A 17266-nucleotide genomic window follows, 5' to 3' on the forward strand; every position below is an offset into this window, starting at 1 on the left:
CTGAGAAAGGGCATCAGCTTTACCGTTTTTTGTACCAGGTCGATAGGTAATTATGAAGTCAAACTCGGCAAAGAATAATGCCCAACGGAGTTGTCTAGAGGATTGGGCTTTTGCGGTTTTCAAATATTGCAGGTTTCGGTGATCCGTAATCACAGTAACGGTGTGTCGGGCCCCCAGCAGATAATGCCGCCAAGCCTTAAAGGCAGACTTGATAGCCAGAAGTTCCTTGTCAGTAATCGTGTAATTGATTTCAGGAGGCGAGAATTTGCGGGACCAAAATGCCACGGGATGCAACTGATTGGTTACCGGGTCCTTTTGTGATAGAACTGCCCCCATGGCAAGGCTTGAAGCATCAGTTTCCATGATGTAGGGGAGTTCGGGGCGAGGGTGTTTTAAGATTGGTGCAGAGATAAATTTAGTCTTCAAATCCTGGAAAGCTTGTTCCGCCTCGGTAGACCATTCAAAACATTTGTTTTTCTTTAACAAGGCAGTGATGGGCTGGACTATTCGAGAAAATTCGGGGATAAACCTGCGGTAAAAGTTAGCGAAGCCTAACATGCTTTGCACACCTTTTACGGAGGATGGTGATGGCCATTTGAGAACTGCATCGACCTTCTTTGAATCCATACGCACTCCGCTAGGTGATAATATGAATCCCAAGAATTCAACTTCAGTCACGTTGAAAACACATTTTTCCAACTTAGCGAAAAGTTTGTGTTGACGCAATCTTTCGAGGACCATTTTCACATGTTTCCGATGTTCAGATTCCGATGAAGAATAAACGAGGATGTCGTCAATGTAAACAACAACACACACGTCTATGAGCTCTCTGAGGACATCGTTCATAAAATATTGAAAGGCGGCCGGGGCATTGCAAAGTCCGAAGGGCATGACCTGATATTCAAATAGCCCATATTTGGTGCGGAAGGCCGTCTTCCATTCATCGCCCTCTTTTACTCGTACCAAGTGGTAGGCTCCTCTAAGATCCAGCTTTGTATATATGCATGCTTTTCTGACTTGGTCCAGGAGTTCAGGGATCAAAGGTAACGGATATCTATTCTTGACGGTGATCTGGTTCAGGGAGCGATAATCTATACAAGTTCTAAGGTCTCCTTCCTTTTTTGGAACGAAGAACAAAGCTGAAGAAGCAGGGGACTTGGAAGGACGAATAAACCCATTTGCCAGGTATTGATCCAGGTATTGTCGAAGGTGAAGGTTCTCAGGCTCGGTGAGGGCATAAATTCTACTACAAGGAGGAGTAGATCCAGGTATCAGGTCTATCTGGCAGTCATAAGACCTATGAGGAGGTAGAGAGTTAGCCTGATCCTTCCGGAAAACATCTTGGTATTCTAGGTATTCGGGAGGTAACTGGGGAGTCTCTGAAGAAATTGCTGCCAGTGCAACACCAGGTGGAGGGTGACAAGTAGAGACACATTCTGGAAACTGGACCGTTCTTGCTCGCCAATCGATCAGAGGATTGTGTTTCTCTAACCAAGGTATTCCTAGAATAATCTGAAACTGAGGAGCCTTGATCACATCGAACACGATCTTCTCATGGTGTCCATCTTGACTTACTAGCGTCACTTCTTGAGTGGTATGCGTTACTGGTCCGGAGGCTATCTCCGTTCCATCCACCGTAGTAATGACGTCCTTTACAGCCTTGGGACAAAGAGTTAGATTCATCCTCAAAACCATTTCATGATTCACATAATTGCCGATGGCACCGCTGTCGACGTAAGCTTCAATTGCATGTAATCGATCCGGATTATCAGGGCTAATGAGGACCATAGGTATCACGAAATGCGAGGTCACGGAACTGGTTTTCACGCTCGGCAAGAGGACCTCTATTCTTGTCGGGCGAGGTCGTTTCCCTGCTCAGAGTTTGTAACTTTGGTAACTGCAGCTCCTACTGCCTTCTTGGCAGGTTTCACCGGACAGTCTCGAAGAAAGTGCCCTGAGTTTCCGCAATAGAGGCATAATTGCAACTGTTTTCTCCTTTCCCGCTCTTTTTGTGTTAGAGGACCTTTCAGGCCCCCTATTTGCATGGGTTCCCCGGAGTCTACTCCTTTGGAAGGAGTTGGCGGTTTGGAAAATACTCGAGCATCAAACTTGGAACGATCGGCCTTCCTGTTCTGCAGTCTGTGATCTATTTGAACGACTAAGTCTATATAGTCCGAACAATCTTGTGGGGGATTCACTACTTGGGCTAACACATCTTTGAGCTCTCCACGTAGACCTCTATAAAACAGCGTAATCCTTTTGTCCTCAGGCCATTGAGTTTCCACTATCAGTCTGTTGAAAGACGCAATATAAGCCAAAAGGTCTTGATTCCCTTGTCGCAACGAAAGAAGCTCATTGTCCAAGGCCTGCCCCTGTGAATGTCTTGCGAACAGTTTTTCCATACTGAGCTGAAAAGCTTGAAAATCATGGAGGACCGGATCATCTTGATTTACTAGAGGGATCGACCAGTCTGCCGCATTGCCACTAAGGTACGAAAGCACGAAAGCTACTTTAGCTTGATCAGTTGGAAAGGCTGCTGGCCGGCATAAGAAATGCAACCGGCACTGATTGATAAATACTGCAAACCTCTTTGGGTCACCAGAAAATCGTTCGGGGGGAGCCAGAGGTACATTCCCAGGTAGGTTGATCTGCACTGGATTCATAGAGGATGTAGAAGGAAGATTTCCCCCAGATGCGGGTAACGGGGTCTGTCCGGCTTGTGACTGTAGCAATTGTCTAGCGAGATCATCTGTTCGCTCCTTGGAAATAATCAGTTCCCTTCTTAGAGCGTTCGTTTCCTGACGGGCTGCATGCACTTCTGCCCTTAGTTCCCCAAGTAACTGGGCTAGCTGGTCGGTATCCGAGGTTTCCATAGCGCCTGGACGGGGGTTTTGCGGTAGGCTTTGCGTTCTGTAACGCTCACCTGATTCCCGTAGAGGCACCGGTCTTGACTGGGCGTATACCGTATCTTCAAAGGTGATGTGTAACACACGGCTGGCTCTTTGGGCTGGACCTCTGTGCACTGTATGTCTGACTCGAAGGGTAAGATGTCTTAGGTAAGTGAACGCCGTGCTCTCCATCTGCCTCGGGGCAGGGTGCTGTAACCAGTTTCTTCACTGGATAAGGAGAGCAGGCCTCTTGACTTCAGAGGACTGCTGTCCGTCGTTTACTGCACGAACGGTAAGTTTCGAGTAATTCTAATGTCTTTAAAAGTCTTAAGTAATGATGTCTCTTGTTTTGCAGGGTTCCGGCGATGGCGGATGACGGGCTGAAGTGAGTTGAAGATGGAGCCCGTGTGATGAATAGAAGCGCCTGGAAGCACGTAAGTAAGCGCTTGTTGCCTGCTTCACGATGCGCTCTAACTGTCTTTTTATTTTGCAGGTACAAGTTCGGAGCGGCTGCAGGGTGCCGGAATACCCACTGGGTTAGATGTGGAAAGGAGTAATGGCACGTGAGTATTAAAGTTCCCCAATGTCTTTAAACGCACCTTGTTTTGTCTTTCAGATGCGGGATGCAGCGCCGAAGGCCTCCGGAGCGTGCGAAGAGTTGGTAAGCTTTTGTCTTTCAGATGCCGGAATGCAGTGCGAAGACCTCCGGAGCGCACGAAGAGTAGGTAAGCCTTTGTCTTTCAGATGCCGGAACGCAGCGCGAGGCGTTGGTGACAGCCGATGGACCAGGTAAGTGAAGCGCTGTCACTGAAGACCGTAATGCTAACCTGTTCTTTCTTGTCTTTATAGGTGTTGCTGAAGACTGGATTCAGGATGGTAAGCCTTTTTCCTTAGGCCCAGGATCAGATGCAGAAGACACGATGAGCGCTCCGCTGCAGAGGATGCAGAACAACGCAAAGCAAGATTCATCCATCGGGTGTGGTTTAAATAGCCTCCTGTAGTGCTTAGGTGTCTCCTTCCACAGCCACGCCTAGGTAAGAAAAGAGTTCCTGCTTTCCAGAAGAGTTCCAGTGTTCTGAACCTAGGGAGAGGCTCCTGCCCCACCCAACAGGAAAAGTAGTTCCAAACAGAAGAGGATCAGAGGCTCAACTGGCAGGCAAGTAAGCAGCATGGTCTGCTGCAGGTAAGTCCACCCAAGCATTATGAGCCCGGCGCTTCCAGCGCTGGGACTGGGCATATTTATGAGCCTGGTGCCACTGGCACCAGGACTGGGTCCAAAAGGTCCCAATTGGGACTGGTTGGCACTCGGAACCTGGGTTATGGATCTGCTTCCAAGGGAGTTGGGAAACCCTGACCTTTTGGAAGCAGAGATCATGACAGAGATTAGCCCCCTCGCCCAACACCAAATCATGCAAATCCATGTCAGTCAAACTACCCATTGCCAACTCGCAAACCTTGAATATCCATCTTATATACAGACCGCCTGGCCCCATCAGTACCGTCAATGAAGACATCTCCACTATCCTGTCGGATAACTTAAAAAATACTACACAAACCCTATTGTTGGGACATCTCAATTTGGGAGTTAACGACACTAAAGACCAACAGGCTATCTCCGCAGCCAATATAGTGACAGAACTTGGCTTCACCCAGAGAGTGAACCTGCCAACTCATAACAAAGTGAGAATTCCCCATTGGGTGGTGGGTCATAACTGTAATGCGTTAAAATCACCACCTTTTACCCTCAAATCTGGACTGACCACCACCTTTTGCCATTTACGTTGGCAACTAAAAGACTCACCGCCCAGATAATACCACTTGCCCCTCCTTCACTAACCAGAAACAAAAAGAATATCACATTAGATAAACTCCTTCCCTGCATTCTTCCTAATCTTAACTCACTACCTGACAATATGGACCCTAGCCTATCAGTTGTAGAATATAACAAAGCCATGACCACTGCTCTTGACGATATTGCCCCATTAAAACTAAGAAACAGTAAACCTAAAAGTTATCTTAACACCTGGTTAACTCCCCACCTGAAAAGCTTAAGGCTATACAAGAGAAAATGTGAATCCACATGGAGACTACACCCTTCTGCAGGAAAGAAAATGAACCTAGTCAATATTTCAACGCAATATAAGAAGGATATCCTCTTGGCAAAACAAGAAACCTATAATAACAGAATCCTGCCAGCCAACTCTAGTATGAAAGAACTATTCACCATACGAAAAGAATACAGAATCCTGCCAGCCAACTCTAGTATGAAAGAACTATTCACCATACGAAAAGAATTAGAAAATCCTATCCTAGCACAAGACAACTGCGTCAAAGATAAAACATGGTGTTCTGCCTTTCAGCATGCTCTAGTCAACAAAGTCTTTAAGCTTCATAACAAGATAGCCCAAAAGAAAGCCTCACTAATACCTTCGACCTCCTCCAATAAAATACCCCTGCCTAATACCAAACACTCCACTCGATTCAGATTTTCCAAAGTCTGTATTATTGAGGTTGAGAAGGTCAAACTTGCACTCAAACCTTCAAATTGCAAGGGAGACCAATGCCCAGCATAACTAATCAAGGACGCCGCTAGAGATCTAGCGCGTTTCATTTCAAAACTTATCAGTGCCTCATTCGCATCAGGCACTATCCCTTGCAACCTTAAAGAATCCTGGGTACTCCCACTTCTCAAGAAACAAACCTTAGACCCTACCATACCAACTAATTACAGGCCCATCACCACAGTGCCATTCCTCTTAAAAATCCTAGACAAGGTAGCATATATCCAAATTCAGAATTTCTTGGAACTCAACCAACTCCTAGGATCTCGCCAATCTGGATTCCGGCCACAACATGGCACGGAAGCAGCATTAATTGATCTTAAGGCCCAAATATATGAATTCAGAGACAATGGAAAACTAGCATTACTTCTCCTCCTTGACCTTTTGGCTGCATTTGACTTGGTGGACCACACGGTCTTATGCAGCCACCTGGACTCAGCAGCCCATTTCTCCAAGGAGGCTATAGTATGGATACAGCCCTTCCCCAGTAACAGCACTATGAGAGTCTTCTCTCCATCTGCAGCAGCGGACCCTACCCCCATTACTTGCAGGGATCATGTGTCTCTCCGACCCTGTGCAATGTATTCACCAAACCCCTTTCTGATGATCTTGATCATCTGGGTATCACCTACACTAACTATGCACATGATACTCAGATCCTCTTACCACTTACTGGGGATTATGATAAGGATTTGGCCTTGGTGAATGGAATCTACAGCATCATTCAGGCATGGATGGCCACTCATGGTCTTTGCCTGAATGATGACAAAACAGAGCTCATCATCCTTGGCACAACCTCCTACCTCACAAGACTAGGCCCTGAATATTCATCCTTCAGTATCCAGGGGAACTCCATTAAAGTTGCCAAAATGTAAAAACTCTAGGGTTTTACTTAGATTCCACCCAAACAGCTAAACACTTTGGCCGCATCCACGGCATACACATGTAAATTCATTAGAGCTGGCAAACAATTCCTATCTCCCAACAGTTGCATGATCCTAGCCAGAGCTCATATTCTATCTAAATTGGACTACTGTAAAGCTCTCTACATTGGTGCCAACAAATATATTATCAACAGAATACAGATACTCAAGAATAATGCCCTTAGAGCTGCACTAAGTATCTCAAGAAAAGAACACATTTCCGAAACGAGGAGGCAACACAAGTGGCTATCTACTCACGAGAAAATCCGCCTAAAAACAGCATCTCTAATCCATAAATGTCTAAACAATAAGGCACCACGCTACCTGATTGAAAGAATTACTAGAACATCTTCAAGCAGACCCACTAGATCAGTCAATTCCAATTGTCTCCATGTGCCACACTCTAAACTCTGTACTATTGGGGGCTCTAGGTTCCGAGTCACATCAGCAGAACCATGGAACTCCCTGCCACCTTCACTGAGAGCAGACCAAACATTCATCAAATTCAGACGGAATCTTATTAACTGGCTCAAAGAGAATGATAAGCAACCTCTCTAGCCTAGTACCACAATTGTAAATAGCCTACCTACACTACACTAGCCCTACACTCTACTTGCCCTACATACTACACTAGCCAGCACACCATATTAATCTATATGCCTGTATCTCCTTTTGTATGTTTACTTTGCATTTCATGTTTTTATATTTTAACTTGTATTTCATTTGTATGTCTGTATACGTGATCTGTACCTTACCCTATGTAACCAAGCTGTATGCCTTCTTACCTCCTGCGCCCTGATACCTTCGGGTCTGGTGCGCACAATACATAAATAAATAAATAAATAAATAAACAAACACTGAGCTTCCGGGCCCCCTGGGCCTACATGTCATTCTTTCACAATCAGAGATCGCCAGCGCTGACCTCCTAGGGGTTTTCTGGGCCTCCAAATCACTGCTTTACATATGGACGATATTACACCTAGCTATGAACTGATTAGTTAGTATTAATATACTAGTATTTGTTAATACTTCTGCAGCTAGTTACACTATCCTTGTCACAGTCTCAGACGGTGACATCACTATGGTGTTGTCATTGCAGATTCATGCTTCCAACATATAATTTTATTTGGTTGCAAATTGGCCTGGAATTTATTTAAAACATCCTAATCAAGATTAATAGTACATGTGCACTACAAAAGACTCATCCACATCGCCAGCACCCAAATCCAATTGTTTTGTTTGTAATGAGTCACCCCATTACTCTATTCCACCCACAAACAACCCCTAGCCTTCGTTAACTAGTGGAAAGTCAGAAAAGGCGGAAAAATACTCTGCATGTTCTCATTGTACATGCATTTCATACATCAAAGTCTATACTGTGCTATTGTCAAAAACGGATAAAAATAAACCTGTTAATTATAAGTGCATGACGTACATTACTAATTGAGTAAACTAGTCTATTCATATTGAATAAAGACTTTTCAGAACAAATACTTATTGATGTTATAAAATAATGTAAATAATTATAAAATATGTAAAACATAGTAAAGACTTATTTATTTTTATTTTGGACTAGGTAAACAACTTAACATGGTAGCTCTACAAGTTATGGCTATGGCCAAGGAGAGTGATGCAGCAGTCATTTTGACAATGCAAAGTGGGGAACAGCCAGGAGCCGACCAAGCTGAACTCCCCTCCCGGGAGACCCTAGGCTTTGTGGTTGTTCCTTTAAATCCAGACAGTAAGAGCTCTAGCCACTGAGCTTCAGTGACGCCCTTGGCCTCTTAGCCATCCATTCACAGCCAGACACCATTAGCTCTAAAAGTAAATCTGTTGCAATGAAGTCCCAGAACCCCACAGGTTGCATGGAGACACTCACCACTAACTCCACAGTAGTAAACCGGTCACATCGAGCTCCCAGATTGGGTGGTTCCAATAGTTGATCAATGCCATATGCAATCCCGCCATCAAATTCCATGTGCCTTTGGATGATTCGTGCATTCTCTTCGCCCACCGTTAGCTCCCCCTGTAGTGAAGAGCAGAGTGAGTCAGAACAGAGCCGGCCTCAGCCACTTCGTACACACATGGCCTGTTTTAAAGCAGTCATGAGTTACAGATTGCACTTTTGCACTGAATTTCTAAATGCTAAGCGTAATTACCCTCTCATGCGTGGGGGTTACTTGCTGCTCAGTATTACTGGTCCAGTAGCAGGGGATAGGGCTATTATTTTTGTGTTTCTTCTAACTACAAATGAAGTGAGCTAGATGATGTTGCAAGGAACTGGGTTCTTGGTAAATGTTACTGTCACACCCCTTGCCCTGTGAGATGTAAGATTTGCGGGTGGATCACAGGATCCTCACTGGAGGTGAAATGCTGTGCTGTGATTGGTGATGGGTTCAGGAACTGGGAAACCAAGTGGCAAGCCAAGCCATGTTTCATCCCTTGGAACTTGACGCCATAAAGAAAGCTCTACCAAGATGAGGTTTTTGCTGTGGCATGATCTATGAATGGTGTAAAGGAATTGTGCAAATCCTGGGGCACAGAACTTCAAAGGAATATATCTGGAGGCTTCAGACACACTCAGAGAAGCTGCTTCCTGATAGGAAGGAGCGGCAGAGGAGGTTTCAGACACACTCAGGAGAAGCTGCTTCCTGCTGAGAGGGAGGGGCAGAGGAGGCTTCAGACACACTCAGAAGAAGCTGCTTCCTGATAGGAAGGAGCGGCAGAGGAGGCTTCAGACACACTCAGAAGAAGCTGCTTCCTGATAGGAAGGAGCAGCCGAGGAGGTTTAAGACACACTCAGGAGAAGCTGCTTCCTGATGAGAGGTAGGGGCAGAGGAGGCTTCAGACACACTCAGAAGAAGCTGCTTCCTGATGGGAAGTAGCGGCAGAAGAGGCTTCAGACACACTCAGAAGAAGCTGCTTCCTGATGGGAAGGAGGGGCAGAGGAGTCCTTCCTTCAGACACACTCAGAAAAAGCTGCTTCCTGATAGGAAGGAGGGGCAGAGGAGTCCTTCAGACACACTCAGAAGAAGCTGCTTCCTGATAGGAAGGAGCGGCAGAGGAGGCTTCAGACACACTCAGAAGCAGCTGCTTCCTGCTGAGAGGGAGGGGCAGAGGAGGCTTCAGACACACTCAGAAGAAGCTGCTTCCTGATAGGAAGGAGCGGCAGAGGAGGCCTCAGACACACTTAGAGGAAGCTGCTTCCTGATAGGAAGGAGGGGCAGAGGAGGTTTCAGACACACTCAGGCTCAGGAGAAGCTGCTTCCTGATGAGAGGGAGGGGAAGAAGCTGCTTCCTGATGGGAAGGAGCGGCAGAGGAGGCTTCAGACACACTTAGAGGAAGCTGCTTCCTGATAGGAAGGAAGGGCAGAGGAGGCTTCAGACACACTCAGAAGAAGCTGCTTCCTGATGGGAAGTAGCGGCAGAAGAGGCTTCAGACATACTTAGAAGAAGCTGCTTCGTGATAGGAAGGAGCGGCAGAGGAGGCTTCAGACACAGAAGAAGCTGCTTTCTGATAGGAAGGAGGGGCAGAGGAGTCTTTCATGTGTCCCACAGTGAAGGCGGCCTGCAACAGTAAGAACAACCATAACTTTGCAGATCCCAGAGTGGACACTTGCCCTGGTTACCCTCTAACTGTGGCGCTTCAGAGAAACATTGACATCTGAGATGAGAATGATCAATTTGCAGTACCAATGTTTATGATCTTTTTGTCGGTAGACCATTGGGCTTCTTATAGGTCTATTTTAGGGGTCATGCATCAACATGACCGAGCGCACAATACTGTGGCGTTTGAACGATTAATACAGAAGCTGAAACATGGACCGCCAACCAGGACCACACTCACAGCCTTTTCCACCACTCTCACCTTGCATCCCTTCCGCCGAGTCCTCGACCGACATCATCAGGCATCATCTGCACTTCACATGGCAGAGGTGAAGAAAATGTCTGCAGTCGAAGGAAGCGTGGAGTACAAAGGGAAACCGGGCATGCCACATTTCCCAGAAGATGAGCGAAAGACGGCAGGGGAGGAACATTTGAGGCATGTGTGGCAGGGGAGGAACGTTTGGGGCATGTGTGGCAGGGGAGGAACGTTTGGGGCATGTGTGGCAGGGGAGGAACGTTTGGGGCATGTTTGTTGGGAATCCATGAAATTTGTATTTGTATGTATTTTTGCTTTAAAAGTGCTTTTGCCAAAGCACTAACATATTATACAAAACAGTAAAATTCAGAGTAATAGATAGAGCATAACATTATTCATGATAAATAAGAGGACAGGAGGTGATGTTTTAATAGGGAATGAAAAGAGGAAAGAGAAGTAACATCCCAAATAGAGATTAGAAGAAGGTTTGAGTATTTACGGGCTGAAAGAGAGAAATAAAGGAAACGTGATTGAGTGCAGGGCGGTTGAGGACCAATTAGAAGAAATGAGGATTCAGATAAAAACTAAAAAAACATGTGACGGATGATACCAAGAGATGAGAGATATGAATAAATGAGCAAGGCAATGAAGACACTTACAAATTATACCTAAGAAGTGAAACTGTGAGTGAGCTTCAAAAGACAACCAACGGAAAGAAAGAAAAGCAGCAGATATGGAATCCTGTGGCGATAGACAGAAAATTAAACGGAACAATGAGCAGGGCGAGACATGAAGACCAAGAAGAAGGACAGAACATTAATCAGGAGAATATCACAGAAGAAACAAGAAGCTCTGTTGCATGAAGGGAAAGAAGTGCTCTTGCCGTGTGGATGTTATAAGTGCAAGCAACAAGAAGAGAGGCGAAGGAGCACTAAGCTACAAGCTGAGCTAAAGAGAGAAAGACAAGAGGAGCGAAAGGAAATAAATGAAGGTGGAGCAGAGGTTGTGATCTGTCAAGAAGGGAAGAAGAGAAGTTAATTGTTAGGAGAGTTTAGATGGAGAAAGTGTGCTAGAAGATGAGCAGAAGGAGCAGAGAGTATCAGAGAAAGTCTAAAAAGAGTTAAAGGAGTGTGAGAAATAAGAGTTGAGTGAAGAAAGAAAAGGACCCAGAACTGTTCCCTGACTGCAGTGGTAGTCCAAGGAACAATAACCGACCCCTGAAACGCAATAAGAACGGTTAGAAAGATAGGGAAGAGACCATTTGTTAACAACCCTACGAATCCTCAATGCAGAAATGATAGACGAAAGCATAGAGCGATCAACAGTATCAAAAGGCGCAGACAGATGGCTCAAACATTCCAGGCAACCACCCAACACGCAGCCGCGTGCTGTTTCTAGAAAACACACCTGTGGGGAAAGAGTGCTGTGGATGTCTGAGAAAACAAACCCATAAGTAGGCAAGGTCAAACATGTCTGGAACGTAGTCATGCTATCATCCATTTGTCTCTGTTCTCTTGCTTTATGCTGCACCAGCTGCTGTGTAGGAGGCCACTTGGCCTCACTTCAAATTGCCTGGGCCTGATCTTTTTACACCAGTTGTGTCTGACAACACGCATCCAAGTGCCAAGTCATCAAAGGCGGCCTTTTTCACCTGCCTGCTCCTCGAGGACAGGAAAGTCCTCAAGATTTACATGCAGTTTGTTTTCATGTCAGCACTTATGGGCTTCATTACATGCACTCTTGACTCCTTGCAGTCTGGAAAGGTTAGCACTACATGACCCCAGTCACACAAAAAAGAAATAGCAGTAAAAACAGTTAGCAAACCAAGCAACAATAGTGACCAGTCAGCAAAGAGAGGAACAGAAGTGAGAGCAGTTAACAAAGGGTGCAGCAGCAGTGAACAGTCAGCAGAGAATGAAACAATAATGAGCAGAAAGCACAACAACAGTGGGAAGTCATCAAAGGAAGTAGCAGCAGTGTCCAGAGTCAGCTGAGGGAGGAACAGTACTGAAGATCGATATCAAAGTATGGAGCCACAGTGCCCTGCGACAAAGTCATATTTAGTAGGCAGGGGGCTGGTGGGGGCTGTGACACCCTAAGGGCCAGGAACCATCACGTGCTCAGCGATACTGGCTCTCGCTACCAGAAATTCCCTTTGTTCTCCACACCATCCATAGCTTCATACGTTAGTTCACCAGACAAGCTTAAAAACCGCCACTGACATATAACCAGGAGGACTCTGAAACCCAAAGTAGTAAGATTGAGGGTGTCTATTCACCTTACCTGCTTGAGATTGTGGGACAACCTGGTCGCACAGGAGAAAAAATACTTCCAACCTCAGGACATTGAACCAAAGCACAGCCATCAAGGATTCAGTCAACCAGGAGAGAGGTTCTGTCTAAATTCAAGATGGCAGCCGACAATATAACTCTGGTGCATGGGGTGAATTTTCCCATGTGAGCTGCTATGAGTGGGTGGGGTGCAGGACACATAGAGAACAGGAGGTGGACAAACAAGTAGAGTAAGGAGGAAAGAGGTCTATGAAGGAGATAGACGGATTAGAAGGCACATAGGCTAGATCCCTCAAGGCCATTGGCTAAAAGTGTAGTCCCAATCTGGTGCAGAGGTGCCGGAGCGGAAGCCAAAGCAAGAGTCTTGAGCATTCGGAGGGTGGCCCAAAGGCAGTCTGAGTTGTAAAGTCTGTGCCGTGTGATCATACAAGAGAGGAAAAGATGCAGTACCCTGGGGGCTTGATTTGTATGCTGTGTGGGTCTGCATAAGGCTGCCTGGTAGCTGAGTCCAGGAGGACCATTGAGAGAAGCAGGCAACCTGTGCACCAGACAAGAAAGATGTGCCCGCAACACTATCAAATACCACAGACTCTGAGTCTGGGAGGCAGCCATGAACAGAAGGGAGAGGGAAGTTCTGAGAACCACAGTCCAGAAGGAAGTTAAAGATTAATTTGACTGCCATACTCTTTGTAACATTGTTTCCTTTCCCATAGGTGGTGATTCAGTCAAACCCAATGCCTTTTGTACTATGAATAAAAGAAGTAGTGACCCTCAAATGGGTTTCGAGTTATTTGCTGATCCTTTGGCTATTACAGCCCACAGTTACTAATGGAAGCATCAGCAGTGAGGACCCTCAGCAAAGAAGGGAACAACCGTAAGCACAGTCAGCAACTAGAGCAAAAGCAGTCTGAGCACACAGCAAAGGAGGGAACACACATGAGCACAGCCAGCAACTAGAGCAAAAGCAGTGAAGGCACACAGCAAATAGGTTAAAAACCATGAGCACAGTCGGCAATGAAAGCAACAGCAGTAAGGGCGATCAGTAATAAAGGGAGCAACTGAAAACACATGCAGCCACAAGAGCAACATCAGTGTTGTGTGATGAATCGCTGGATTCAGTAACTTCTCTCCAGAGGAGAGCCTTCCTCTTTGAGACTAGGGAGGAGAGCCGCTATGCAATACCCTCCCTAGGGCTAGAGGCAAGCGGGACCTAACCGGGAGGGACTCCCTACCTGGGGACAAGGACTCCTGTTCTTATGAGGAACTCCCGAACTATGGTCTCACCAATCAACCTGCAACCAAAACCAGCAAGGAACTGTTTCAAAAACCCATCAGAATCTGCTATTGTCATCCAAATACTTTATCTATACTTTTGGAGAAAAAAACATGTAAAATGTAGACAAGGAAATCCATTGGAAGAACATAGAGCAATAATCAAACAGAGAAAGGGGACTATGAAGCTGCGCCGGGAAAGTCCCATGGCCACGTAACAAGAATGAGAGGCAGATACATTCAAGGAGAGAGAATCCGCAAGCTTCAAGGCAGCTCGTCGCGATACGAAGAGGACGCACAGCATCCAACTTTACCAGTGAGCAGGGTAGCAGACTCTGAAACGTCGAGCTGATGAGAGAGAGAAGTGAGAAGCTGAAGTGGACGTGAAGTGCCCTGAAACAGAGGCAAGTGGTGGCGTGACTACAAATCCATCAATACCACCTGCATTATGGTTCTGCACCGAAAACTGACCGGAGGAAGCGCAGAGATTCCTGAGAAACCAGGAGGTCAGCCTGACAAGCTGCAAAGAATCCCAATTACGTTATCCCTGAATAAATCAGGTAACGGGGAAAGCGGGAGACCCCAGAGTGGGACCGAAGATAATCACTGCCGTGATCATGTTTCTCAGTTGCAACGAAGTATCTGAAGTGAAAGAAGAAAGTGAGAATAAGCAATGGAGTGATCATACTCATCTCAGTTGTAACGAACCACATAAAGTGAATGTGAAATAACTATTGGAGTGTTAATACTTGTCTCATTTGGGAGAAAGTATCTAAACATAATGAAGGAAAGAGAATAAGTGTTGGAATGCTCTTGCAAGTCCCAGTTGGGACAAAGTAACAAGAGTGAAAGAAGAGAGTGAAAATAAGTATGAGATGGTTCTGTGAAGGCAACATGAAGTAGACATATAGTCTGTGTCAGGAAGTCCAAAGTATAAGTCTGTCTGTGTCCAAACCCTACGCTTGCCCTCACGTCTATTTGTAACAATGTGCAGGGATGTCCGCGTCAAAACAAGAAGTGTTCAACTAGAAGTTCAGAGATTCTTGCAGCTTTTGGGTTATCAAGGACTTACTTTTCCAATGTTCAAAACAGTTCACCAGACCAACAGGTTCTCTTCCCCAAGCCTCAATGCAGTTCCCAATGTAAAGGGGTTCCCTTCCCACGCTTTCAAGTCTTTCAACTTCTTCAAAACACAATTCCTGGTGATATTTCCCAAGCTCTTCTGATTTGGTTATCGTTTACCAGTTTCACAACTTATACTTCTTTAGTTTTAGTACAGACAACATTTCCTTTTATTTCAATTACAAGCTTCTCCGCTCCAGTAACCACAAAGTATTACAAGGGAATGAAAAGAATAATATTAAACTCTGGAACACTCATGTTTCTCCCAGACAAGCTATAAGCTTAAGAGTTACAGAAAAACAAACCAAAGGAACATATATATAAAGAATAAGACAAGAGGAGAAAGGAAGAATAAACAAGGGAATAAGACGTCTGAGCCTGAAAAGAACCTTATCTCAGAACTGAATTATTTAATCAGTGGAAATACTAAGAACTATCTAAAAATACATGATTGAATTGAACATGGTGCAAGTACCTGTCTACAAGAGAAGGGCGTCAATATCTTAATGGTGGTCGGGTTAGCAGAGGGTAGCTTGGACAGCAGGCAGATACGGATTTGGAGTCTCACTGGCGACTGACGAGCACTTTAGTTAGTTGCTTTAGGAAGGGGAACACCCTTAGTATAGGGAAAGTCAGGAGTTTTCACATTTCATTTAATAAACGTCATTAGTGAGATGAAAACTAGAGTCCATGTCCTCCTTCTGACCCGCCACAGTGGGAACTCAACAAAGAATGGAACAATTGCAAGCACAGTCAGCAACCAAAGCAACAACAGTGAGAGTAGACGGTAAAGGAAGGAGCAGTCAACAAAGAAGTGAACAACTGTGAGCACAGCCAGCAACCAGAGCAAGAGCAGGAAGGAGCTGCAATAATCAGGCAAGAAATGTGACATCACCATAGAGTACAGTCAGTAAAGGAAAGAAACGCCATGACACAGTCAGCAAAAGGTACAAGAGCACAGGGATGGTGAACGGTCAGCAAAGATGGGAACAGTGACCATAGTGGTTAATGTAGAAAGGAGCAGCAGTGATGGGTCAAACTGTGGTAACAGAAGGCAGAGCAGTCAGCAAAGTAACATGAGTTACAATAATGAGAACCGAAAGCAAAGTCAGCAAACAAGGGAACAGCAGTAACCAGTGTGAGCACATATTTCTTGCTACGAACGCACAGCGGTGGACTGAGAACTGGTTGAGCTTAGCCTTGACTCCATTCCAAATGGCACCTTTAAACAACAGGAGTTTAAACAAGTTCCCTCTGCCCCAGGCTTAGTGTGGTTCTGGGTGGAGAGTACTCACAATATTGCTGTTGCTGCATTTGAATGAAATGGTTGATCCGTACATGGTCCTCACTGACTGCACATGTGGGAGGCTAGCAGCCAGGACCTGCAAACATGAAGGTAACAAAGAGTAAGACATTTAAACTGGAGCATCCATACATAAGCAACTCATACACTTATTTTACAGAACTGAAATCTGGTGTATTAGGAAGACTGAATCTAAAGCCCAACTTTAACTGAGAGACTATCTGAGTCCTTCCAGAAGAACTAACTGAACGCTTGGGCCACGTGACGACTCCACGACAAGAGCCAGGCAACATCCTGACCCAACTTGAACATTCCTTAATAAAGATAAGTTTACATATTCCTTCAGAGGCTGTTATTTCTATACACTGAGTTTGAGTACATCACAGAAACATCCACAGTACAGACAGCACCGTTATCAAACTAAAAGAAATAACTATCTCTATAAGTAGATTCAATCTACAGATTTTCTGTCAATACCGTCTCCAAACATTGTGATCCTTTGACTGAAGGTGAATGAGATTCACTCACATGCCAAATGTCCATCAGTGTCTGCCAGTCAAGAAATGGGATCACGACAGGTCTCTAGCACAAATTTGTGTACGCCCGACTGAATGACCACAGTTTAGATGGGCTTTTGTATGCGCATATCCTTGTCTTCGCTATAAGAATCTGCAGATGCCCTTGGATGCATTTCCCAGATCTGAGATTCTGAGTATTCATTTATGTTCACCAATGTAAGGCCCTCCCCTCTCAGGCTGTCCCTATCTCTCGCTGATCCCCTTTACAATATCTCGAGGTTAGGATGCGCACATGGCTTAGTTAAAAGCAGTAACAATACTCATTTGCACATGGCTGGTCCCCTTCTGCAATGGTGCAATGGTGCAGATGGGCTACAAAATAGTGGTGTGCAAGGTTGCCCACCGCGATGTGTTGCAATGTTTGACTTGTGAATTCTTCTGGTTGTTCATTTCGAAACACAGCCATTAACTACTGGAACCATCTTACACTTCTAACTTTCGATCCATAAACTGACGGATTTATTAA

The 17266-nt window shown here is 45.3% G+C and overlaps 1 protein-coding gene across 1 annotated transcript in view; it reads right to left on the bottom strand.

The window, feature by feature from the left end:
• Positions 1-17266, bottom strand: part of STAB1 (stabilin 1) — a 1160316-nt gene that overhangs the window by 356983 nt on the left and 786067 nt on the right. The window contains exons 52-53 of the mRNA XM_069643183.1: positions 16215-16301; positions 8252-8398 (exon numbers count right to left, since the gene is read on the bottom strand). Of these exons, the coding sequence (XP_069499284.1) occupies positions 8252-8398; positions 16215-16301 (234 nt within the window). The remainder of the gene's footprint in view (positions 1-8251; positions 8399-16214; positions 16302-17266) is intronic.

The sequence above is a fragment of the Ambystoma mexicanum genome, chromosome 2p (genome assembly GCF_040938575.1).
Source record: "Ambystoma mexicanum isolate Mex_15411 chromosome 2p, UKY_AmexF1_1, whole genome shotgun sequence".
NCBI classification, from domain to species: domain Eukaryota; kingdom Metazoa; phylum Chordata; class Amphibia; order Caudata; family Ambystomatidae; genus Ambystoma; species Ambystoma mexicanum.